Source organism: Ursus maritimus, unplaced genomic scaffold (assembly GCF_017311325.1).
Source record: "Ursus maritimus isolate PB19 unplaced genomic scaffold, ASM1731132v1 scaffold_2, whole genome shotgun sequence".
In the NCBI taxonomy this organism is placed as follows: Eukaryota; Metazoa; Chordata; class Mammalia; order Carnivora; family Ursidae; genus Ursus; species Ursus maritimus.
The window spans coordinates 71,025,725-71,052,533 of NW_024424452.1; the positions used below are offsets into that span (position 1 = coordinate 71,025,725).

Genomic DNA, 26,809 nt, shown 5'->3' on the forward strand with positions numbered 1-26,809 from the left:
CTCTCTTTCTCAAGTAAACAAATAAATCTTTTAAAAAATAAAAAAGAGGGGTGCCTGGGTGGCTCGGTGGGTTAAGTATCTGCCTTCAGCTCAGATCATGATCTCAGGGTCCTGGGATTGAGGCCCGTGTTGGGCTCCCTGCTCAGCAGGGGGCCTGCTTCTCCCTCTGCCTCGGCCCCCCACTTGTGCGTGCGCGCGCGCTCTCTCTCTCTTTCTCTCTAATAAGTAAATAATAAAAAATCTTGAAAGCAAATAAATAAAAAGAAAGAAAATTAATGGTACAACATGAAATACTTTTTGAACCCGTGTTCTATAACATCTAATACTTAATCAGAATTATAGGAATAATAGTGTAAATGGGTCCTAGCTTCCTTTTTCTTAATCATGATAAAATATGTTTAACTTAAATTTACCATTTTAACCATCTTTTTAATTGAAGTGTAATTAACATAGTGTAGTATTAGATTCTGATGTACACTGTAGTGATTGAACACTTCCATATGACACCCGGTGCTCATCACGACAGGTGCTCTCCTTAATCCCCATCTGTTACATCACCCATCCCCCCAGCCCACCCCCTCTTGTGACCATCAGTGTGTTCTCTAGAGTTAAGAGTTTGTTTCTTGGTTTGCCCCCCCCTTTCTCTTTTTTTCCCCTTTGTTCATTTGTTTTCTTTCTTAAATTCCACGTGTGAGTGAAATCATATGGTATTTGTCTTTCTCTGACTGACTTATTTCACTTACCATTATACTCTCTAGCTCCATCCATGTCATTGCAAATGGCAAGATCTCATTCTTTTTGATGGCTCAGTAATATTTCATTGTGTATATGTACCACATCTTCTTTATCTATCCCTTGATGGACAGCTGGGCTGCTGCCATATCTTGGCTACTGTAGATAATGCTGCTATAAACATCGGGGTCATGTATCCCTTTGATTTAGTATTTTTGTATTCTTTAGGTAAATACCCAGTCATGCGATTGCTGGATCATAGGGTAGTTTTATTTGTAATTTTTTAAAACCTTATTGTTTTCCATAGCGGCTGCACCAGTTTGCATTCCCACCAACAGTGCACAAGGGTCCTCTTTCTCCGCACCCTCACCAGCTCCTGTTATGTCTTGTGTTAATTTAATCATTCTGACAGGTGTGAGGTAATATCTCATTGTGGTTTTGATTTGTATTTCCCTAATGATGAGTGATGCTGCGTATCTTTCCATGTGTCTTTTGGCCGTCTGGATGTCTTCCTTAGAGAAATGTCTGTTCATGTCTTCTGCCCATTTTAATGGGATTATTTAGGGGTTTTTTGGTGTTGAGTTGTATAAAGTTCTTCATATATTTATATATTTTGACATATAAGAAATGTCATTGGCAAATACCTCCTGTTATCTTGTTGTTTCCTTGATGGTTTCCTTTGCTATACAGAAGATTTTTATCTTCATGTAGTAATGTAATTTCACTTTGGCTTTCCCTTACCTGAGGAGAGAGAGCTAGAAAAAGCAGAGATCTGCAGCCAGTGTCAGAGACATTACTGCCTACATTTTAACCGTTGTGAAGTCTTCAGTTCTTTGCCATTGGTACTTTCACATTGTTCTTGTTAAACAACACAATCGAACTGAATAATTTAAAGATCAAATTGGCATAATTCATCGATTCATAAATCAGTAGCTTTCCATCCAGCAGGTAGAAAGGAGCTTTGAAGAGCTGTAGGAAAAGAAAGGTTTTTTAAGGCAGAAAGGAAGTTGGATGAGCAAGTATATTAGGAAGGACTACGTCGTTTCACACCAAGTCACCTTCCTAAGGGGTTGGAAGGGTCTGTCGCAGGGTGGGGGGATTGTCTCACTAGTGGGGACCCACTGGTTCTAGACCACAGGGCTGAAGGATCCCCTCCCACGTCAGTCATGCCCCTGCTGGTGGGGACCTGGGGCTGAGGTCACCTTCTGGGAGAGGCTGAACCTGCAGTTGGGTTGGGTGTTAGGTCTCAGTTTGCTGACTGGGACTCAGCACAACTAATTCCGTCCGTGGCCTTGTCTCTTTTTTAACAATTCCCCCACTTTTGATCTGATTGGTTCAGCCTACCTGTGGATGTGATCAAAATTGAGGCATTGGCGCCACACCCCGCTTGGTCTCTGAAGGTCTCTGTTTGCTGATGCTCTGTGGTAAGCACAGGTCATGACCTCAGGCTCACGACTTCTAAGTGGGTCATTCTCCTCGTTCCTTTCCTGACTCTCCATTCCTAGGGAGCTTGTGGGCTTGGTGGTCGGCGGCCGCGAAAGTGCATCTGAAGCTTTTGAGAGAATAAAGCATGCTAGGGAGCCCCCTCTGGTCGTTACGAGCAGGATAATTCCCAATGTCTGGAGTGCATTTCAGAGCCATGGTCCCCAAGACCCAGACCAATCAAAATCAAGTCAGAGAAAGACCCTGTTGAAGGAATTACTTTTGTAAGCCAAGTGGCTCATTTGGTGACTTTATGTAGCCAAGTTTCAGCTTCCCGAGAAATGTGCAATACGCAGTGTTGGCCAGAGCGCAGACAGCCCCTTTTTTAGCTAAAATATGATCCAGGGGCAATGCTAGTGTGAGAAACAACTTTGGCCAGAGTCTAAGTGTTTTTGTTGGATAGCTCTGCTTTAGGAGCAGATTTCGTAATATTTTCAAGAGTTAAGGAGAGGTTCCTGATCTTAGCTGCACTTACATCTATTCCTACCAATTTCAGGGATGCTGGGACCTGCCAGAGGGAGCTAATTTTGAGTCACGAGGACCTTCTGGTATAGCCATGGAGTCCAGTAAAATTGAAGGGTCTGTAGACGACATGGGCGGTTTTATTCTGGTTACCCATGCCTTGTTTCTTTTCTTTGTGTAGAGCCTGGACACAAGATTTGCTGGGTGTGGGGTTGTTAACCAGAGACGGGAAAATGGACCCCAGGCTCAGAGAGTCAGGCACAATAGAGAGGGGCTGAGTTTGTTCAAGAGTAACTGAGGCAGGAGCATTGTGGCAAGTCCAGCAGTCATTTGGAAGTTGGATTACTCCCCCCTCCCCCCTTAGTAATGGCCTGGGAGATACAGATGATAATGTTACCTTTTTAGGCCAACACCAGGGCAGAGGAAAAAGAAGAAAGGGTTTTGTGGTTAGTTTGAAGTATGAAGGTTTCATCTTAAGACTTAGGAGGAAGCAGTCCCCCTCGAGGTTGCCTGCTTCTCTTCCCATCACTTTGACTTGAGGTCTCCAGCTGCTGCAGACCAGATGTCAGGTGACATTGTTCAGCTGTGTGCTGCGGATCCAGAGTCCAGAGCCCTGAACTCTGGCTGCGTCTGCCTGGTGAGGGCCACCTGGCATGGGCCAGTCAACGGAGACTGGAAGACAGTCTTTGTTGTTAGTGATTATAATTCATAAGGGTGGGGAGACCAGAAATGTTACTGTGGAGAGTCACGGGCAGATGTTTGAGAAAACTGGAATTCAGGACCCGGTCTAGTCACAGGTGTGTAACAAAGCCTCAGAAGCAGTTAACAGGATTGGAATAGAATATGGACAAAGGTACAAATAAGTCTTTCTCTACAGTTACCTTCATTTTTGAATTTTAGGGGGATGAGGCTGGGAGAAAAGTAAATGTTTCATCTTTGTTTACAAAGGCTTTACCAAACTGCTGTAAATCATCTATGGTTCCTCAAATCTGGAAAAATAAAATATTAAAGAACCAGCAGTGCTTCCAGCAAGAGTCGTAAAAACTATAATCCTCAGTTCATTCAGTCCCATGTTATTAATTCCTGTTCTGTTTGAATCCAGGTTTTGCCTTTAGTTCCAGAAATTCTTAAGCAGTTCATTTTTATGATCCTGAAGTTACCAGAAACCTGTATTTGCCCAAGGCCTTTCTGTGCACCTCCTTGAAGATGACCTACTTTGGCAGGAACATAATTGCGAAAGCGTCTGACTAAGATAATAACTCTGTAAATGACAGACAACTTCAAAAAACGTCTATTGTTAAAGATCAATTAGAATCCGTTGTGATGGGATTGACAGGAGATTTGGTTCTTTTTTTTTTTTTCTTTTTTTCTTTTTTTTTTTAAGATTTATTTATTTATTTATTTGACAGAGAGAGAGAGAGAGAGAGAGACAGCGAAAGAGGGAACACAAGCAGGGGGAGTGAGGGAGGGAGAAGCAGGCTTCCCGCTGAGCAGAGAGCCCGACTGGGGGCTCAATCCCAGGACCCTGAGATCATGACCTGAGCCGAAGGCAGATGTTTAACAACTGAGCCACCCAGGTGCCCCGATTTAGTTGTTTCTGTGACAGAATTTTCAAATGACAACTGGGAAAATGATGGTAACATTATACTGGACATACCAGACTCTAGGAATCTTATGTAATGTCTGCAAGACTTTTGTACCAACACAGTGCACCGTAAACACGGCAGGGCCCCCCCCCCCCCGCCACAAGGACATAGCAAGTAAGCCGTTGTTCAACATCTCCCTCTTTATAAGGAGAGAAAAAAATTCTTGGAGTTGTTGTAGGGTCCCTTCGGTCAATTTCAAAATTAAGTCTAAGGTAAAAAGACTTCATTTGAGAATTGAAATTGGGAAGTTTGTCAGAAATTTCAAAGGTTTAAAACACTTGGGCTAATAGGATCACAGGCTGCTGTGAAACATCTGGTTACCTTCTTAACCATGGCAACACTTAAAGACCTCTAGGGCAGGTGCGCCTGGGTAGCGCAGTCGTTAAAGCGTCTGCCTTCGGCTCAGGGCGTTATCCCGGCGTTCCGGGATCGAGTCCCACATCGGGCTCCTCTGCTGGGAGCCTGCTTCTTCCTCTCTCACTCGCTTGCTGTGTTCCCTCTCTCGCTGGCTGTCTCTCTGTCACATAAATAAATAAAAAATCTTAAAAAAAAAAAAAAAAAAAAGACCTCTAGGGCAAATACAGAGGAGGGTCTAGAGGGAGAGACAGAATCCCAAGCAGACCTCATGCTCAGCACGGAGCCTGATGTGGGACTCGATCTCACGGCCCTGAGATCACGACCTGGGCTGATCAAGAGTCAGATGCTCAACCGACTGAGCCGCCCCAGGCGCCCCTATAATTTCTTATATAAGAGCAGACCAGTAATCCAAGGAAACTCGTCCTTTCAGCAGATAAGAAAAAGTTAAGGTTTAGTTCTACCTAAGTACAATATTGGTACTAAAGCTTCTTTAACCCTTAAATGTGTTCAACCTTACTCACCTTGACCACACATAAAATTGTTTTTCAACTCTTAAAAACCTTAATTTATAATGAAAATTAAGAAGTAACCAGTTGTGGACTGTACCTTCTATACCTTGATAAATTTACAAATACTGTTCATAATTTCTAGAAATGTATGTTTTCTATCGGTAAACTTTTTGGTGACACAAAACATGTTTTCTAAAAGACCCAAATATCTTTTGTTACTCTGCAAAGGAAGCCAAATGTAGATGAACCTGGTGTTAATAATGTTTCAGTATTTCATTTGGGGATGACCTGGACATCTGTGAATGATTTTCATTTCATTTGTCAGTGAATTTCATTTAACTCATCATTTAACTTAAAAAACAAAACAACTCTAAAGTTTCAAGTAACCAAAAGATCTTTGGAAAGTATTTGCTGAAAATTTCACCTGGAGATTCTTCCCATTTACATCTTTTTAAATTGTTTATTCTTAACAGTTATGCTTTGATTACTTATAAAAATTTCACCGATATTGTCAGTCATTCCAAGTTAGTTTTTTGGGCAACCGATTTTGTAACAGGTAACAGGAACTTACTTGATTAGTAAGCCCTAGTGGAACAGAAGTTGCATTATATTCGGTGTTAATAACTCCAGAGATGTGTCTATTTTAATTAAACCAACAAACTGAACGTAGCTTTTAGTCACAAAAGATTGTTCTAGATCAATGAACTTGAGGGGGGGAAGCTCCAAATATTTGGGTTAGTTTTTGTGTTTTAAAGAGTTTTAGGGATCCTTCCACAAAGCCTACAGAAGGCTTTTCTTTCTGTCTGGTTCCATCTTTTTAGCTTAGCTCAGAGGAGAGGACCGAAAAAACATTCCTGTCAGGCTGTGAGTGTCAGCCTCCAGTTTGGCCAAGTACTAAAACAATCCTTTTAAGTATTTTGTCAGTTCTAGCAGGGACAAACAGTAAATATTTCTGGCAATATTGAACCACCCCTTGAACTTCAGAGACGTCACCAAAGAAGGCGCAAAAATTGTCTTTCTTTTTCTGGGGGATACTACAGACAGAGGTCTGGGAGGGTGGACTCTGGAGGGAGTGTTCACCCTCTGGCGGCTTTGGTGTTTCCCCAGGATCCCTTCTACAGGCTCCATGCAGGTTAAGGCAGAGGGTGTGGCTCTGGTATCGCCTAGACTTTGACAAGGTTTTCTATTAATTTTGATTTTTGTTTCCTGGCTGTTTCTGGGAGTGACGTCCCAGCTCACCAGGCCATCCCTGGGAGCCTCTCCAGCTCTGGGACAGCCAGACGGGAGACCTCTTTCGAGGGGAGACGGGGTGTGTGTGCAGGCACTACTTTGGCACATTTTGTTGGCTCTTCAGAGTCAGATCTTTGGCCTCTCATCCTGTTTCCTGCCTTCTTATCAACCTATTAATCTTAGGAGAGAACTCAAGTGTAGAAGCCTTCCAGGATCCTCCCTGAATTTAGGAAATTTTTTAGCGGTGACCTTGAATTTGGCTTTTGGCCAGGGATTCAAAGCTGCCCCAGCATAGGCACGTGGCCTTGGTTGGCCTTGTTTGAAAAGGAGCCTATTTTTGATAGCCTTCTCAGAGTGAAAAGCGGTTGAAGCTGAGGAGTACTGGAAGGAGGACCCTAGCAGAGCAGTGACATCATACAGCCTTTTCTGTTAGCTGCCTCTCTTTTTTAATTTTTCATTAACCTTTGCCACAGATCTTTCAAGATAGCTATTTTGGAATTTTGAAGCATTTTGGAGGCTTCTGCACACCAGTTAAACTAGGTGTCCCATTCTCTTTGTTTGGTTTGAGAACCCTTGTTTTCAAGGGCACTCTTTTTTTTTTTTTTAAGATTTTATTTATTTATTTGACAGAGAGAGAGCATGCACAAGGATGGGGAGCAGCAGGCAGAAGGAGAAGCAGGCTCCCTACTGAGCGGGGAGCCCGATGTGGGACTCGATTCCAGGACCCTGGGATCATGACCTGAGCTGAAGGCAGATGCTTCACCCACTGAGCCACCAAGGTGCCCCTAAGGGCACTTTTAAAGTGATCTTATCTGGGGTGCCTGGCTGTCTCAGAATGTGGAGCGTGTGCAGCTCTTGATCTCAGGGTCGAGCTCCAGCCCCAGGTTGGGCGTAGAGCCTACTTTTAAAACAAGTGATCATTTCTAATTTTAACACTCCTCGTAGTGGCCACTAAAGTTTCTTGGACGGCTGACAGCAGTTTGGTGGGACCCAGACTGCAAATGGGGTTTAACCCACATTTCTGTCTGGCCATAGGTCTGAGCCTTCAACCTGACAATTCCAAGCCCAGTTCTCAGGGCACAAAAAAGCCTTAAAAGATTTTGCCATTTTTGCAGGCATCATAGTTTTCAGCCATAAAATAAAAGGTGCTGGATTGTGGCTTGCACCTGAGAGGGATCATTGCTGGGTCAGGAATTGTGCGGTGTTACACATTGTACCTTGTTGCATGAAGTTTCTTAAGGTGGGCTGGTGACCTAGTATCAACCTAACCCGTTCTGTGGCGAACTTCTCCTCACATGGGAACTTCAGAGTTAGGTGGCAAAGTCTCTGTGCCCACAAATTTTACCATTTTTTTTCTTCCAAGACTGCCATTAGGAATAGCCTTTCCTTGGAATTGTATTCACCCAAGGTCCTGCCCTGCTCCCAGTGGCTCCAGAAGAAGGATTATTTAAAATTTGCAGGCCATAACTAATTAAGAGACTGTTTTCCTTCTTTTTCTAATAATTCCTTTGGCTCAGCTTTCTGTAGTCACCAAATTATTTGAGATTTCTGTGAGAGCTTTTATTAAGAAATGATAAAACCAGTAGTGAAGAAAAAGCAAGTTAGTATAAGAAGTTCTAAATATTTTATATATTAGTACCTTTTCAGTAAACGATTCTCTAAAATATTTATATATTTTTTATAAGCTTTCTAATGTGCCATTACATTTTTTTTTAAGATTTATTTATTTTAGAGAGAGAACGCATGAGTGAGGGGAGGGGCAGAGGGAGAGGGAGAGAGAAAATCTCAAGCAGACTCTCTGCAGAGTGTGGAGCCTGATGCGGGGCTCGATCTTACAACCCTGAGCTGAAATCGAGAGTCCAACCCTTAACCAACTAAGCCCCTCCAGGCATCCCACTGTTACATTTCTAACTGCTTCCCTGTAAGAGTACATAGAATTCACTTTTGGTTTTACTTCTTACCATAGGTCAGAAACACAGCCACTTTTCAGTTAAGAATAATTAGATTTTATTTTAATTTTTTTAAGATTATTTGAGAGAGAGACAGCATGCGTTGGAGGGGAGGGGCAGAGGGAGAAGCAGGCTTGATCCCAGGACCCTGAGATCAGGCAGGGGCTTAACCAAGGATGCAGACGCTTAACCAACTGAGCCACCCAGGCGCCCCAAGAATAATTAGGTTTTAGTGATCCAAAGATTCCTCAGCCCTTATTTCTACTCGTTGGGAAGTAATGTTGGTACTGAAACTTCTGGAGGTGTCCCATGTAGACCACACCCCACACTCTCAAAAAAGGGCAACTTATTACTTTTTTTCACATGACTGTATATAAGGTGTTACTTATTTTTCTAAAAAAATGAATTTCCTAAGAATTAGAAAATTTCTGAAATCTAAATTCTACGAATTGTTTTTCGAAAATATTACTTTAGATAATTATTCATTCACTGTGTTCCTTTGTGTGGTGAGCTATCACAAAAGATTTCACTTAAAGGGTGTCCTATATCTAGAAAGCGGACCACTGCCTGCAGTGTGCAGATGTGAGGAAGATTTCTCCTCTCGGCCTTCATAAGTAGAACACGGAATTTTGATGGCATCCCTGTCGTAAACACAGAAGTGTTTTGGACTGAGTTTGACGCTTCTCTTCTTGTAAGCTGAAGACTCAAAGCCAGTTCATCGAAAACAACTTCATGAAAGGTCCAGAGAAATGCACTCTGCAGTAACGCAGGCCATTATGAGAGTCCAGCTTGACCCAAGAGTCAAATTCAAATGTTAAGTCCAGAAGTATTATCCTTTCGCGGTCCTCCATGAATTTATTCCTTAGATCGAACCTCTGATTAAAACAGCATGTGGAGTGTGTGCAGGGCCCGTTCATATGCTGTGTGACTGAAGGTAATGCTGGTGGTTCCTGGCAAATGATGAAGAATCTAATACGGGCTCGTGCCTGATGAGGCAGCCTCTCCCCTACCCGCCACTTGCTTCTAGTGATGCTGGAGAGTCTCAGCAAGCCCATGTGCATCAGGCCTTCCTGCTTCATGGGGAGCCTGGAAAGCCCCAACATTCCTGCTCTCCATCATCATAAGTCGCTGCTATACAGGCACCTTCTCTGCTTCCCGTCCCCCTCCCAAATGTAGCACAAAATTTTATCCATTTGTTTGGAGATCAGATATTTTTTTTAATTATGATTTTAATTCCAGTTAGTTGCTATACAGTGTAATCTTAGTTTCAGGTGTACGACGTAGTGATGCAACACTTCCATGTATCACCCAGAGCTCATCGTGATAAATACACTCCCCTGTGGTAACCATCAGTGTGATCTCTAGTTAAGAGTCTGTTTCTTTTTTTTCCCCCTTTGCTCATTTGTTTCTTTAATTCCCCGTGTGAGTGAGATCATATGATAATTGTCTTTCTCTGACTGCCTTATTTTGCTCAGCATTATACCCTCTAGCTCCATCCATGTCGTTGCAAATGGCAAGATGTCAAAAAAAAAAAAAAAAGGCAAGATTTCATTCTTTTTATGGCTAATATTCCATTGTGTATAAATACGTATATGCCACCTCTTTATCTATTCATCAGTCTGTAGACACTTGGGCTGCTCCCATATCTTGGCTATTATAGATAACGCTGCTGTAACATCGGGAGACATGTAACCCTTTGAACTGGTATTTTTGTGTTTTGGGGGTAAATACCCAGTATTTACCAGTAATGCGATTGCTGGGTCATAGGGTAGTTATATTTTTAATTTTTTGAGGAACCTCCATACCGCCATGTTTTTTGGAGTGGCTGCACCAGTTTGCATTCCCACCAACAGTGCACGAGGGTTCCACTTTCTACCCATCTTATCCAACACCTGTTTTTTCTTGTGTTACTAATTTTAGCCATTCTGACCTATGTGAGGTGGTGTCTCATCATGGTTTTGATTTGCATTTCCCTGATGATGAGTGATGTTGAGCATCTTTTTATGTGTCTGTTGGCCGTCTGGATGTTGTCTTTGGAGAAATGCCTGTTCATCTCTTCTGCCCATTTTTTAATTTGATTATTTGGGTTTTGGGTGTTGAGTTGTATCAGGTCTTTTTATATTTTGGATACTAGCCCTTTATCAGATATGTCATTTGCAAATATTTTTTCCCATTTAGTAGTTTATCTTTTAGTTTTGATCATTTCCTTTCTGTGCAGAGCTTTTTATTTTGATGAAGTCCCAATAGTTTATTTTTGCTTTTATTTCCCTTGCCTCTGGAAACATAATCTAGAAAAAAGTTGCTTCAACCAATATCAGAGAAATTACTCCCTGTGCTCTCTTCTAGGATTTTTATGGTTTCAGGTCTCACATCTTTAATCCATTTTGAATTTATTTTTCTGTATGGTGTAAGAAAGTGGTCCAGTTTTATTCTTCTGCATGTTGCTGCCCAGTTTTCCCACCACAATTTACTGAAGAGACTATTTTTTCCCCATTGGGTATTCTTTGCTGCTTTGTTGAAGATTAGTTGACCATATAGTTATGGGTTCATTTCTGGGTTTTCTGTTCTGTTTCATTGATCTGTGTCTGTTTTTGTGCCAGCACCATACTGTCTTTCTTGATCACTACAGCTCTGTAATATACCATGAAATCTGGAATCATGATGCCTCCAGGTTTGCTTTTCCAAGATTGCTTTCACTCTTTGGGGTCTTTTGTGGTTCCATACAAATTTTCGGATTGTTTGTTCTAGTTCTGTGACAAATGCTATTGGTATTTTGATAGGGATTACATTAAATGTGTAGATTGCTTTGAGTAGTAGAGACATTTTAACAGTATTTGTTCTCCCAATCATAAGCATGGAGTATCTCCATTTTTTTGTGTCCTCTTTAATTTCTTACATCAGTGTCTTATAGTTTGCAGAGTACAGGTCTTTCAGCTCTTTGGTTAGGTTTGTTCCTAGGTATTTTACTGGATTTGCTGCAATTATAAATGAGATTGATTCCTTAATATCTTTCTGCTGCTTCATTATTGGTGTATAGAAATGCAACAGATTTCTGTACGTTGATTTTGTATTCTGTGATTTTACTGAATTCATCTTTCAGTTCTAGCAGTTTTTTGGTGGAGTCTTGAGGGTTTTCTACATAGAATATCATGTGATCTGCAGATAGTGAGTTTTGCTGCTTCTTGCCAATTTCGATGCCTTTTCTTTCTTTCTGTTGTCTGATTGCTGTGGCTAGGACTTCCAGTACTATGTCAAGTAAAAGTGGTGAGATTGAACACCCTTGTCTTGTTCCTGACCACAGAGGAAAAGCTCTCAGTTTTTCCCCATTTAGGATGATATTAGCTGTGGGGTTTTCATATATGGCCTTTTATATTGAGGTATGTTCCCTCTAAACCTATTTTGTTGGGTTTTTACCATAAATGGGTGTTGGACTTTGTCAAATCCTTTTTCTCCTTCTATTGAAAGGATTATATGGTTTTTATCCTTTTTCTTGTTGATGTGAGGTATCACATTGATTGATTTGCAAATACTGAACCACCGTCATATCCCAGGAATCAATCCCATGTGATTGTGGTGAATGTCTTTTTTAATGTACTATAGGATTCAGTTTGCTCATATTGTTGAGAATTTTTGCATCCAGGTTCATCAGGGATATTGGCCTATAGTTCTCTTTTTTTGTGGCGTCTTTATCTGGTTTTGGTATCAGGATCATGCTGGCCTCACAGAATGAATTTGGAAACTTTCCTTCCTCTTGTATTTTTTGAAATAGATACACGCTGGTTTTTTTTATTACCAAAATAAATTATAAAGACCTGGGAACTTCCCAGAAGTCCATTCAGTTGCAGATTTGAACTTTAGAACTTAGAATTCCTAATTCCTGGTCCAGTGTTATTTCTTCTTTTTAGACCTTTTTACTGAAGTACAGTACACATACAGAGATGTGGAGATGTCATTAAATACACGACTACATGAGTTTCTATAAACAAAAGCTCCAGACGAAGGAAGAGAACATTACCGCTTACGTTCGTGGAGCAGTGGTTGCCCAGGCTGGAGGGGGAGGGAGCGGGAGGGCAGTGGTTGTGCGTCCCGCATTTCATTTGGGGAAGATGAAACACGCTCTGGAGATGGACGGTTGCACAACGCTGTGAATGTACCTGGTGCTACTAAACCGTCACTTACGAATGGTTACACTGATAAATTTTGTTAAGCAGATTTTACCGCAATAAGAGAAGACAGATCATCACCAGAGCCTCGAAGACTCCCTTCCTTCCAGCCACTCCCCACCCCCCACACCCCACTCACCCACGCCCCAGGGTTAACTGAATTGAAACCTTATACATTATAAGGGACCATGCAGTCTGGCCGTCTAGTTTTACACACTCGGGAGGGAAAAAAGAAAGAAGCACCAAGATCGTTTGCCTGAGGTCCCACAGCGTTTATTCCCCATGAGTTGCCAGGTCAGTGTCGATTGAGTGGGAACCATAACTGTTTCTTGAATTCATGTTGGTTAAACATTGCGTTTTATCAAGTAATAGCAGATGCAGTTTATGAAGTTGTTAAATTTGCACAGCTGGGAGGAAGAGAGAGGACACTGTGTCTGCGTGTGGCGCCCCGCCGTCTGGTCCAGCCCTCCGCTCGCGGCGCCTCCCATACTGATGTGTTGTACCTCACCTTGAGGTTTAATAGCTCATTGACTCACTTTCTGTGTGCTTCTTCAGCTGTTTCCCAAAGTGATATTTGTTACAAAGGAAGGACTATGCATGTATATGTATGTTATGAATCAGAATAATAAAGCAAAAACTCACAGACCTGCCACCTATCTATGTCATGATTTTAAGTCACTAAAATGTCATTAAATCTGTAGCGTATGCCTGTGTGTCACTGGAATTCTGAGCATGTCCCGATGTCTGTCCTTTCTGGCATCTGTTGGTCTATGAGCCATCAGAGAAGTGGCACCAAGGTCTGGCTTGAGTTATAGACAAGGGCTGAGAATACACAGATCCCAGAGGGAGTGTGGCATTCTCCCCTGGTCAAGTTCACCGTTCTTCCCACCTTGCCAGCCAGCCTCGCATTGAAACTAAGCACTGCTGAAGTATTTGCCGTATTTAATCGGCCAGAGAAGTGCCCTTTAGAAAGGTTGAGGTGGTGGTTTCTGTCCTTGCCGCAGCTGCACACAGACTCTCTGGACTCCCTGTAGCTTTCTGAATTTTGGAGTCTGCTTCTTAACCTTGTTTCTCAAAATTGAAATTTATAGAAATCTCACAACACTGGTCTACAAGTCAATGATGTTCATTTAGTCAAGCAGTCATTACTCTTCACGAAGAACCTGTTATGTGGAAAAGCACCAATCTTTTAAAGTCTCAGTGAAAACTGATTTTTCTTTCTTAGAATGGCACCAGACCCCCCCTGGGTGCAGATGTGAATTTGGAAGCCCTTGCCACTGACCTGCGCTGTGATCGCTATTCGTGAGTACCGCTATCTCAAGTTCATGACCTCTCGTGGGCAGAATGGGGGACAGTGGTCCTGTGGGGAGGGTTAAGTTCGGTATCCTGTTGAGCGCCCAGGGTGGTTAGTGGCTGCGTCTGTCCTGGCTCTTCCTTCTGAGAGAAGGGACTACCCGGTTTGAGGCTCCGAGGAGCTTTGGCGCTGGGCACGTCTCCTCCCACATTGACTCTTGGTACCCAGCTTCCTTGTTCACTGTGGCTGCCTTCGCCAGTTGTCGGTCTCTTCTTCCAGAAGACGTGAACAGGCATTTCAGTGTAGGCGCTTCAGCCCTGAAGAGGGTCACCTGTGTGTGCCTCATTTTCCGAGGCTCAACGCATTTTTCACAGCACACCCCTAACCCACGTAGCCGTTAGTGACAGCAAGAAATCAGGCTTCTCTCCTGCGCTCTCATGTTTGTGTGGGAGTGGTTTTTGTCATTTTCCTTACGTTAAGTAAAGTTGTTAACTGTCCGACTTTGGGTGCACAGAGAAGACAATGGAACTCACATTTCACTAACGGGGAGATGTCTGCCCTCTGGCTTTGAAAGCCTTATTGGTCGGTGCTCGTGATACTCCTCTAGGTCAAAGCCAAGCAAGAAAGGCAGTGTTTTCTTTCTTTTTTAAAAAATATATTTATTTCAGTGAGAGAGAGAAAGAGAGCATGCTATGGGGAGGGGCAGAGGGAGAGGGTGAAAGAATCTCAAGCAGACTCCACACTTAGAGCGGAGCCTGCCGCGGGCTCAGTCCCACGACTCTGAGATCATGACCTGAGCTGAAACCAACAGTTGAATGTTTAACCAACTGTGCTTCTGAGACGGTATTTTCATGTTCGAGGCATTCAGGACAGTACTCCACAGTGTAAACTTACATCCCAACAACCCAGCGGGAGCAGTGCTGGCACTTGGGTACTTCCCATTCTATTGAAGAAGTTCATTTATTACCAAGATGATTGCACTGGAAACCACACGGATCTTCTCAGGAAGTGTAGTTATCTCGTTTCTTCATACATGGGCATCTGGGGCGATGATCCTCTTCCCTGTCTTGGCTCAGGTGTGAAGGCAGGGATTGTCTCGATGGCAGGGCACTCTTGGAACCCCAGGCAGTGGCGGCGGCAATCTGCAGAAGCCCCTCCCTCCCTCTAAGGAGAGTGCATCCCGCCCCCACAACCCCTGTTGGGATCAAACTCGTACAATTAAATGAACTTACTATTAAGAGGGGGAGGAGGCTTAATTGAGTAGTTTACAGCTTTGAGTGCTAAAACCCACAGAGGCAGTTTAATGGCAGAACTTACCCTGGGCCACATGTTCTGGATTCTCCGGTGTAGGGCGCAGGTTCACAAAGGGGTCAGGATTAACGTTGAATGGTGCACAGTTAGGGTGTTAATGCTGTGGTCAACACGGTTTGAGAGACACAGAGTTCTGCCGCCATCAGCTGCTAGTTTATGTTAGTTCAAGGTCTCTGCACCCGTGGGAGATGTTTAAATATCAAGGAAAGGGATGAGTACCCAGCATGTATGTGATTATTGCACAACCTTATAAACCTGACACCTAACCGCAGAAACATTGCATTCAGCTAATAATTTAAGCTCTGTGGGCATTTAATGTTATATATTATGTGGATAGTATTATGTATGAAATAAGTTTAATGTCTAGAAATGAGGTTTTTATCCCCAGATCTAAACTCTCTCCCAAAGAGCTGCAAGAATTCTGATGAAGATGTAATGTAGCGAAGCACCAGGCCACAGCAGTGTTGCTTGTTGAACTCAGGAACCGTGCTGACTCAGCATAGTATCGCGCAAGTAATTAGATGGAGGCTCGTTCGTTGCTTTAATTCATTTGTGACGGGTCCACTCAGCTTGGGCTTGAGTCAGGGCATTAAAGACTTGCTAGCCTTTGTGCTTCCCCCTTTTGAAGTAGGTGCCGTAAATGCCTCTCCTGTGAGCTTACTCTAGGCGGTAGGTCGTGTATGGTCAGTCAGCACGTTGGCAGCATAGGCCTCGTGGATGGAGATTTTACGATGAATGTGCAGGTTTCTGTCGACTGGGCCATTCATGTAGACTTTTTATGATTCCTTGCATTATTTCCGTCGTTATTATTCTTCTTCTAAAAGCTAGAAATATTTTAAGTGAAAGCAAAAAGCTCTTTNCTGCTGACCATAGTGGTCAGTCTCTTCCCTGGTTGTGTGATCTGTGACTGGAAACTGCATCAGACTCTGTTCTTTGCACTGTCGTAGAGTAACTGAGAGCAGGTCTTCTCCTGCAGGGGTGCAGATCTCTCTGCTCTGGTTCGGGAAGCGTCTGTCTGCGCCCTGAGACAGGAAATGACAAGACCCAAGGGCGGAGGTGAGACAGGTACGGTGCTTTCTGGAGTGTCTCTGTTCCCCGTCCTTGTCACTCTGGACACCTCACACGACTGCTGACCCGCAGAGGGACTGTTGTCTCGCATCTGTGATAAGGAAGCTGATGTGTCTCTAACGAGACCGTTCCAATAGGCTTCGCCTCGCGTGGTGCCTGTGGCAGCCATCTGGTGACCTCTCCACTTGAGCTCCCCACCGAAGTCCACACAGCACATTTCCAAAACACGTCTGTTTTTATTTCCACTGAGTTTCTCTGTCTCCCTCTCCCTTCTGTCTTCGGCTCCCGAGAATCTCAGAGTGAACTTGTGTTTACAGTTCCAGCGGCATCTGTGCCGCTGAGATTTGTCAGCACACGTACCTTCGTGATGAAGTCCCCATGTTTTTGTTAAGATTCAGTTTTCCGAACTGCTTTTATTGTAGGCTATTTCAGATTCCTTTTGGAGGATGTAAGTGATGAATCACTAAATTCTACTCCTGAAACGAACATTATACTATATATTAACTACCTAGAATTTAAATAAAAGTTTAGAGAGAAAAAAAAGAGCACTGGATTTAGGGAAAAAAATAAAATAAAAATTGCCAGGGCGTTCAGATTATATAATTAAAAAAAAATGGAGAGCTTTCTTATTCTGCATTAAAGTTAAGAATTAAAATAAAACAGGGGCGCCTGGGTGGCTCAGTCGCTAAGCATCTGCCTTTGGCTCAGGGGGTGATCCTGGCATTCTGGGATCGAGCCCCACATTGGGCTCCTCCGCTATGAGCCTGCTTCTTCCTCTCCCACTCCCCCTACTTGTGTTCCCTCTCTCACTGGCTGTCTCTATCTCTGTCAAATAAATAAAAAAAACCTTAAAAAAAAAAAAGAATTAAAACAAAATAATAAAAAATAAAATTTTAAAAGATTTTTTGAAACAAAATAAAACAATCCTTTTGGAAGTAAGTGATATAATTTGCAAACTTAGAATATCTTCTAAGAAACAGCGTGTAAGTAGTGTGCTGCCTGAGAGGGGGGTCAGACAGCGTTTTGGGATTCGTTTCTGAAAATCTGCAGTCCTCTCCGCACGCATTGGCTGTTTGGATGTTCATTTATTCATGCAGCAAATTCTGACATCTGTGCTCTGCCGCAGTTTGCATGTCTAGTTACCTGTCCTCTAGAGACTTAGCATTGATACCTTCCTCCCCGAAATCCGTAGTGCTAGTCAGCTTCCACTAGACATGTTCAGCTACACATTTTATTTTATATTTAGGTAAAGATGGTATCCTAGTATCTGTGTAGATAGTTCACTGTTTTAATTGTCCTCTCGTAAGGTGTTGCACTAACATTCTAAAGCAAGCCTTGTTCAACATGTAGTTATTTGATTTCCCTACTTACATGATGGCACGACCTTATAAAGAAGGAGAGCCCCTTCTGATCCAGTGTTATGATATTATCTCCATATATAATACGTATTATGATATAACTCCATTACGTCTACTAGCGCATATGCACTTAAATAACTACAGAATATTACTTTCCACTCACAGTTAAATTATTTAGATTATTTAGATTCTTAAGAAGGAACAGTTCTGGCTCTTCTTCATTGAACATCGCCCTTAAGGCGCAAACGGTGCAAAGAGGGCCTTCAAAGGGTGTCTGTTTAAGAGTGATAGTCTCTTTGGGGTGTCCTGCATTAACACCTGATGAGCAGAGGGTCGGGAAATGGGGAGACATTGGTCAAAAGGTGAGACTTCCTGCTATGAGATGAACTCATTCTGGGGATCAGAGTTATTGCGTGATGATTATAATTAACAATATGGATTATATACTGGAAAGATGGTAAGAGAGTAGACCTTAGAAGTTATTACCACACACACACAAAAGGGACGGACGTGCCAACTAACGTTTGTGGTGATCACTTTACAACACATGTCTGAAATCATCACAGAAGTTGCACACCTTAAGCTTACATATGTTATAGGTCAGTGAAGCTCAATAAAGGGGGGCAGGTAATGAAAACCTGGACTTTCTTTTTTAAATAGTAATGATCTCTCTAATTAAAGATGAACAAAGTACTCTTTAATATAATTTGTCCCAAAGTAAGCTGTTTCGATTGACTGAGTGAAGAAATTTACACTAAAATGGACGCTGATATAAAACTTAAGCATTTATTTAAAATTAAATATGGGAAGGTGTGTAATTTAAATGAAAATGAAAAAATGTCCAGATCATCTAATGAGCAGAATGTATCGGGCTTGACTGTCACTCAGAACAGACCCAATGTGATCGCTGTCTCCTCCGTGTTCCCTTGACCACTTGGAAGTGTCTCAGGAGAGGCCACACCCTAGCACTTTCGACCCAGTTGTGTTTGTGATTTGCTCCACAGGTGAACTCAAGGTCAGTCAGAAGCACTTTGAGGAAGCTTTCAAGAAAGTGAAATCTTCTATATCAAAAAAGGTAAGAAATGTCTTAACATGTGTAGAGATGAGACTGGAATGGAGACCAATAGATTGTAAACTCATGGAAACAAGGAAAGTAATTGTCTTTGTGGGAGCGTTCTTGAGAGATGGTAGTTTTGTGTGTTTCTTGAAAGATTGAAACCAGAGAGAGGATGACCCATGTGGGTCTTTACACTGTCTGGGGATTTTTAATCTGTTTGGTCCATGTGTCCCTTGACCTGCTCCACCCTTCCAGATGACTCTTATCTGCCTGGAGCCAGACTTCCCCAACGGCACCGGGACTCACCCCTGTGTTTCAGGCAGGTACAGATGTCCTCACCGTGAGGTCAGAGAATGGCTAAACACCTGGTCCACTTTTCTTTACATACACCAGATGTCGCGTGTTTGCTTCTTACCGTGCGGAGATAATCCGTCTGTGGCGATGAGGGTGGCTGCTGTGACACAGAGCTGCGGGCATGTGTGCAGCCCCAGAAACAGTTGACTCGGGTACCCCCGTGATAAAGCTCGTTCGCTTGGCTGCCTCTTGTTTCGGGGCTCCTGGAAGTGTACTGCGCCTTAGTCTCGAGAACCTGCTTCCTGCTGGGCTAAGACTTCCTATAAGCCATTAGCCATTTATTACGCCAGGCCTAGTATTTCTCACGGTAATCGCTGATTGAAAACCTCTGAGTCAGAGTCCAAGGAGTTACGTGAGGCGGGCTGCCCTGTTCCGTGTCTCAAGGTTTGCTGTAAACCTTCTAAGTGAGGTGACCACCGTACCACTTCTATTTTTTTTTAAAGATTTTATTTTTAATTAATCTCTACTCCCAACGTGGGGCTCGAACTCACAACCCAGAGATCAAGAGTGTCATGTTGTGCTGACTGAGCCAGCCTTACCACTGCTGACCATAGGAACCAGTTAATTGGTTTGGGCTGGCGGTGGTTCTGATTCAGCTAGAGAAGAGTCTGCTATACCCACACTGAGTTCTCCACCGTAGCTGGAAACACTGGTCTGCCTTCGCCTCTCGGGCGTTCTTGTGTCTCAGAGGAAACGGTCCATTCTGCTGAGTATGTTCAGAAAAAAAAGTCTTACTCATTAAAATCAGAAACAGTTTAACAGACTGGTGCTCCTTGTTCTGATCAACAAGAGACTTGTGATGTAAGTGTCCTTCCAAAGGTTTTGTCATTAAAAACATTGTTTTAGTTGAAATTGTTCCCCACCTGCAGCCGGAGTCCCAGGCTTGTCAGGACTTTAGGACGTGTGGACGCAGCTCCTCCTCTAGCCTCACTGTGTTTGGTAGAAATGCAGCCACATGGTAGTGCACATGCACAGTTCTGTGACCCCTGACAAGCATAGCCGGCACTGCAGTCAGTGTCTAGAACATTCCATCTCTCCCAAAGTACCTTGTGGCCCCTCTGTGGCTGCTGCCAATAGCCCTGCCTGTGACCGCAGGTCTGACCCGTCTATGAGCACACCGTGGGAAGCCTGCGGTGTGCACTCCCTGGTCTGGCTGCTCTGGGGTCCATCCCTGTTGTGTGGGGATTTCTATCTGAGCAGCTTTCCGGCATAAGAATACAGCATGGTTCCTTCTCCTTTCCTCTGTTGGGGGACACTTGGCGCTGCCGGGGTGTGTGTGGCTTTCGTGAGTGTGTACAAGAGGGGATGAGGTTCATGTGGGAGCGCGGGCAGTGTGCGGGCTTGCCCTTCTCCTGGGTGCGCAGCTGGCACGGAGTGGCCGGGGCTCCAGACTCCTCCGTGGGAGCGGCCGAGTCCCCCAGTGTCATGGTCCTTTCACGGCAGTGTCCAGCAGTGACGGGGCCGGTGTCCTGTGTGCTGTCTGTGAACATCTCCTAACGGTAGGACGGCCAGCTTGGTTTCACCTGCTTGTGGGCCATTTGGAGTTCTGTCCTGTCCTCGCGCTTCGCTCTTAAACAAGAGGCTTGTTTCTCTCCTTAACTGTAAACTTGCACAAATTCTTAGCTTATTCAGATGTGCATGCGGAGGATATTCTCTCCAGATCTGCTGCTCACCTTTCTGTCATCTAAAGGCATCTTCTGGAGAGCAGGAGCCTTGAATCCTAGACGAAGGCTGACTCGGCTCCTGCGTGTGTGGCTTGTGTGTCCTGCCATGGGAAATCTTGGCCATTTCAAGTTCACAAAGGTTCTCGGCTTTGCCTTTTTCTAGATGTGTCATACTTTTAGTTTTTACATGGAGGCCTGTGATCCATCCCAGATTAATGTTTTCATTTGATGGGAGGGGAGATGGGGGTCATGGTTCCATGTTTCCATGTGGCTCCTACTTGCTCCAACTCTGTCAAGAAGACTTTCCTACGGAGTCACCACACCCTCTGAAAACCAGTTGTTCACAGATGTGTGAATCCGTTCCTTTCCTCTGTCTACGTCTGTCTTCAGGCCATGATATCTTTTTTTGCCACTGTCTTGGTGACTATAGATCTATAAGTCTTGGAATCAGGTAGTATAAGTTCTCCAAATTTGTCCTCTTCTCTCCCCCCCCCCCGTTTTGTTTTGTTTTTTTTAATTTTAGGCCCTTGGCATTTCCCTAGAAAGTTTATAATCCACTTATTGATTCCTACACGAGAAACCTGCTGGGATTTGGAATCGGACTGAATCCCCATCAGTTGTGAGAGCAGAGCTCAAGAATAGTGAGGTTTTCACTTCATGAGCTTAGTTCATCTGTCCATTTATTTAGATTCGTTTACTTTCTCTTCTATAAATTTATTCACTTTTTAATTCCTTTCGCTTTGATCCATCTGATTTGCTCAGTAATGTTGTGAGTTTTCATGGTAAATGTCTTACCATCTTTCATCGAATTTATTCCCAAGTTACTTATACTTTTTTATGTTATTTGTGGATTTTTTTTACATCTTGTTATTCTAATTGTTTCTAATATATAGAAGTTCAGTTGGTTTTTATGTATTAACCTTGGATAGCTCATTTTTCACTCTCTTACTTTCTTTACCTCCAAAAAGATCAATTTTCTAGAAACTTTGCTGTAATTTTGAAAAGTTCACATATTTGCTGCTCGAGTGACTTTATTACAGAGGCTACAAATGTGTCGTGTGAAGTTTGAAATTCACTTGACCTGATTCTAAATTTGGCCATGTTTTCATCCAAGCAGCTAGAATTAGATTAAGTCTTCACTTTATCTCCTTTGCACACTTTTGCGGGTGAATTTGACACCAATATATATTGTGTTTATTGGTGGTCTCAGATCTTTCTTCCTTCTTTTTTCCTGGTCCTTCCCAGTTGAGAGCTGTGGTAAAGAACCTCTTCCTTCTGGTCGAGGACAGTGCTACTGAAATGAGAGGCACAGGTGAGGTCCAAAGGTGTGGCGTTCACTGTGGCACTTTTCTGGCTGTGAATCTGAGCAGCTCATTGATAAGCCACCTCTTTCTGCTTTTAAAATGAAGGCTCTTTTAGTTATAAATGACAGAAAGCCAACTCCAGCTCAGGTGAGCAGGGAAAAACAGTTCGTTGGGGACGCCTGGGCGGCTCAGTTGGTGAAGTGTCTGCATCCGGCTCAGTTCATGATCCCAGGGTCCTGAGATCGAGTCCCGTATTGGGCTCCCTGCTCAGCGGGGAGCCTGCTTCTCCCTCTGCCTGCAGCTCCCCCCTGCTCATGCCCAAGCGTGCACTCTCTCTCTCAAATAAATAAATAAAATGATGTAATTTGAGTTTAAAAACAACAACAGAGTTTGTTGGTCCATGTAACAAGGATCTTGAGAGCACAGTTGGCTCTAGGCATGCTGGCTGCAGCACCCCATTGCTTCATTTCCAGGGGGAAGGTGGGTGCCTCCAGGCCCAGACACGTCCCAGCAAGAGAGTTCCCTGCCGGCTCTGGCAGGAGAATCTCAGGGAAGCCTGGGGTCGGGCCAGCCCAGGTTGGGATCCCATGCCAGAACCAATCAGTGTAGCCAGTTAGGAAATTAGATGCTCTGGCCAGGCTGGGCTGTGAGGGGCTGCGGAGTTTTATGAAGGTCACAACTTCAAGCTCTAGAATGAAAATCTGTAAATAAGATGCTGGTAACTCAAGTTAAGTGACATGGTAGTGGCAGGATTGGGGTTTGGAGTTTGCTCCTGAAAGAGAATCACTAGACTTTGTTCAGTGTGCAAGTAACACACACATTTTAGCCTCTCAGACCTACTCACAGAAATGGCAATTGCTTCGAAGTGAGTTAATGTAGGATTAATGATGAGGAAATGTCTAAAAAGACAGAAGAAAGGTGTGCACGTCCTGTCCCAAGGTCTGCAGAGCTGGCCTTCACAGTTTTCAAACACTTGGCACGCTCTTAGTTTAGAGTCCAAATGCAGAAATGCATCACCTGGCCCAGCAAACCCTCAGTAGCTGTTTGAGGTTGGGGTGTCGACAGTGAGTAGGCACTCCTTCTCTCTTTCTGTCCATGATCACCAGCTCCCACTCCAGCAGGGCTGGGCCCTTAGGCTCCACCTGGAGATCCCTGCCCATCCTAATTGCTAATGAGTGGCCGCGTCCTCTTTGGTCCCAGGAGGACCTGATAGGCTGCAGTCTGTGAGGACAGATTCCTGACACAAAAGCCTGGGCCCTCCGCCAGTGGCTTCCCAGAATCCAGAGACGTGCATGTTGGCTGCGTCATCCTTCCCCGTCTCCCGCCCGCACATAGCTTTACAGACAGCGCATCGTAATTCCCGGTGCTGGTTTCCCTGCACCCTGGAGACCTGAGGCCGGCTTCGCTACTAGTCCACGTTGAAAGCTTGAGATTATTTTCCCAGATATTTATTATCTCACGTTACAGTCTTTTCACTCTGCTTACTCTGGCATTCTTCCACCGTCAGGAAGGAAACCTCACTCAGTCGGATTGTTTTCTTTGCTTCCTCTATTAAACTACCCCAGAGCAACCCTCCTGTTTATCTGCTCATTGGTGGCATGTTTTTCACACCCACTGCCCACAGCTCTTCCATTCTCTTCTCCACACTCAGGAGTAGATGGTTCATTTCCCGGATTATTTCCACCCCATGGACACCCCTCAAGTGAGTGGAGAGGAGAGGAGAACAACTTTTCAAGTCAGAGTTTCCCTTCCCCCAGCTGTGTTTTAACTGATTACCTAAGATCCAACTCTTCACTTGTATCGAGTACCTGCTGTATGCGTGCCAGGCCCTGTGCTAGACTCACAGATAGAAAAATCGCGGGAGACGGGGCTCCTGCACAGAGAACACGTGTTAACCTGGTCACTTGATCCCATCAGTGTTAGAAAGTGGCTTACACGTAACTTGTCTTAAAAGGGATCAACTGATTTAAAAACATATCTGCACCTGTCGTACCACACATTGTGAAAGGCTACCTGTATGTCCTAGTGACACTTAGTACTAGCATATTCTTCTTCATATTTTTGGTGATCATGAATCTTTAAATATTTGATTTCTGAAAAACTTAAAGAATAAGAAACCACAACTTCTCTTTCAGATATGGGCATAGTATGAATTTTGAATAAATATTAATTTGTTTGAATAATTATTAATTTGATTGATCTTTTAAAAATAAGGCATGACATCAAGGTGAAGCTTTACGTTCCTTATTTGGCTCCTTAACTGACCCTCATGAAGCAGTTACTTATGAAACCAGTGACAGCTGCTTGTGGGGAGAGACTGGTGCCTGGGGGGCCTTTGTCCTCTTTGAACTTTGCACCATGTGGTCTTCCCTGTTCAAAAAATTTAAATATTGAGGGGCGCCTGCTGGCTCAGTTGGTGGAGTGCATGACGCTTGATTTCTGGGCTGTGAGTTCAAGCCCCACGTTGGGTGTAGAGATCACTTACAAAATAAATTTAAAAATTTTTAAATTTAAAAATATATATTGAAAAATAGTAATTTTAAAGTTCCAGAGGACCAAAATAGTAATAATAATTATCTCTGGAAATGAGGATTAACTTTTTTCTGCTGATCTGTATTTTCTAATATTTCTATGATACATCTTGTTTGTAATTTAAGAAGTTATTTTACTCTAAAAAAGGAATTGCTCTAACCTGGTTATAGACTATTACTAATATACAGAGGGACGCTTTTATCCTATTTCGGAGTTAATTCAGCATTTCACTAATTCCTATTTTATGTTCACTTTTGAAACTGAGAAAACTTGAAAAATCACTGAAACAAGTACATAGTTGTGTTTTTTTGTTCTTCAATTCCATCTTTCAAATTGGAGGTGACCATTAAGTACAGTCCAGGAAATGACTTTCCCTCGTGAATGGAAAATCCGCCCTGCCCTCTGGTCAGGGTTCTGACTTGTTGCAGAGAGAACATCCGTTCTGCCTTTATCTGATTCAGGATCATCCTAGAATAAAAGCTAATGGTCGTAAAGTCCCCTCTGAACACTGGACAGACCTCATGCGTGCGGCTGGGCCCATCATGGCCGCTTCTGGGAGCGATGGTGCATTTCTGTGAATGTCTCCGCGACCGCCAAATGTCTGGCGCGTGTCCCCAGGCTGCTCGGTAGACACTTCAGAGCTAAGACCTTTGTTGTTGTTCGAAATCATTTAAATGGCTCTGCTCTGTGGTCTTTTAATTTTTGCGTATTTTGTGTTGGAGACCAGACAGGGGCGACCGAAAGTTCTGTGGAAACCAAGCAAACTGCAGCAGCAGGAAAACTGCAGAAAGACCAAGCTGGGGGCGGGCGTGCTAAAAACACCAAGCTGTTTTCCAAAAGCCTCAATAATTATAACATTGTGATAGTGTACATGAGCCGACCCTAATACATAACTTCTGTAGACAGTCCATCATGCTGATCCCCACAGCAGTGACAGAAAGACGGGGATTGATGTGGGGGCAGCTGGGAGTCGGGATCACACATCCCACGGCAGGCGGGCCACACTCCAGAGCCGGCAGAGCTGCAGGTGGAAGGGCTGGAGGCTGGGTGTCCCTGGTCGAGGTGTCAGCAGGGCTGGTTTCTCCCGAGGCTGCACATCCTCTCCCCATGTCCTCACACAGCCTCCCCGGGCCTGCCTGTTCTTCATCCGTCTTCCTGCAGAGATGCTGGTCCTGCCGGCTTCGTTATAACTTCACGGCCTCCCTGGAGACCTTACCTCCAGTCATGGTCACTGTGTGGGCCTGGGGGTGGGACATCAGCCCCCGTCACACTCACCAGCTCTGTGTCTGTCTTGTCCCCTGTTCTCAGGACCAGGTGATGTATGAAAGTCTGCAGTGGTCCCTTAGCCAGTGACCCCAGTGGCGGCGGGCCCCGGAACAGGCCAGTGCATCCGGCCGGCCGAGAAACCCACTCGCCCTGAGCTGCCCACTTGCGACCTGACGCGGATGGGGCCCCGAATGCGTGTGTTATCCCAGACTGATGCGTCCGGTCAGAGCCAAAGACTCTTCCCAGCTGCCTAGCCAGGCGTGGGAACACCCTCCTTTCTCTTCAAAAACAAGAGAGACGTTTAACTGCTCAACTAAAATAACCGATAACTTTTTTTTAATAAAATGTTTATTTTGAAATAGTCTCGACTGTACTTTGGAAGAGTTGCGATCACAGTAAAAAGAACTTTTCCCCTGAGCCATCTGAGTGTAAGTTGCCAGCCTGAGGCCCCGTCACCGCCAAATACCGTCTCCTGCGCCCCAGGATCCCCTGATAGCCCCTGTCACATGCAGGAAACCAGCCGCAAGACATGGCTGTCGCGTGGGCCCCTGGCTCCTGCCAGGCCCCTCTCTCCAGCTGCCCCAGGTCGTCCTTGACAGAAGGGCCAGGAGTGAGCTGTTGCGTCTGTTCCTGTTTCGCTCGAGTTCCCTCGAAGTCAGAGCAGTTCCCGTCTCCTGACTTCTGACTCTCTGGAAGGTTCCGGCTTGGTTACTTTGTAGAAAGCCCTCAGTGGTTTGTTGGCAGCGTCCTCGCGGTTCCACCCCGGTTACACGACCATGGCAGGAGTTTCACGAAGGGGTGCTATGTTCTCACTGCATCCTGTCCAGTGGCGCCGTCGGAACTTGTCCCGCTCCTGACGCGGTCTCTGTGATCCCAGGCTAGGGTGGTCCTGCTGGGCTGCTCACACGTGGCTCCTCTGTAGAGGGAGGTGCTGGAAACCACGAAAGAATCCCTTCCTCGCCATCACAGCTAGCTGGTCCTGTGCTCTCACGTGCAACTCTCAGGTTGCCTCATGTCTGGCCCCTTGGGAGCCCCTCCGAGCCTGCGCGCCTTCGACAAGTCCCCGCTGTG

General features: G+C 44.3%; 1 protein-coding gene across 3 annotated transcripts in view; it reads left to right on the plus strand.

Annotated features, from left to right (window-relative positions):
* The window catches only part of NVL (nuclear VCP like), an 89,909-nt gene extending 63,812 nt beyond the window's left edge, over positions 1–26,097 (plus strand). For 2 of the 3 annotated variants that reach the window (XM_040636140.1, XM_040636141.1), the window contains 4 exons: positions 13,756–13,832; positions 16,112–16,200; positions 18,566–18,636; positions 25,781–26,097. In XM_040636140.1, the coding sequence (XP_040492074.1) occupies positions 13,756–13,832; positions 16,112–16,200; positions 18,566–18,636; positions 25,781–25,825 (282 nt within the window). In that variant the 3' untranslated portion in view covers positions 25,826–26,097. Of the gene's footprint in view, positions 1–13,755; positions 13,833–16,111; positions 16,201–18,565; positions 18,637–25,780 lie in introns of those variants that run through there. The other variant, XM_008695364.2, reaches the window with a different exon arrangement.
* Positions 26,098–26,809: the final 712 nt, after the last annotated feature.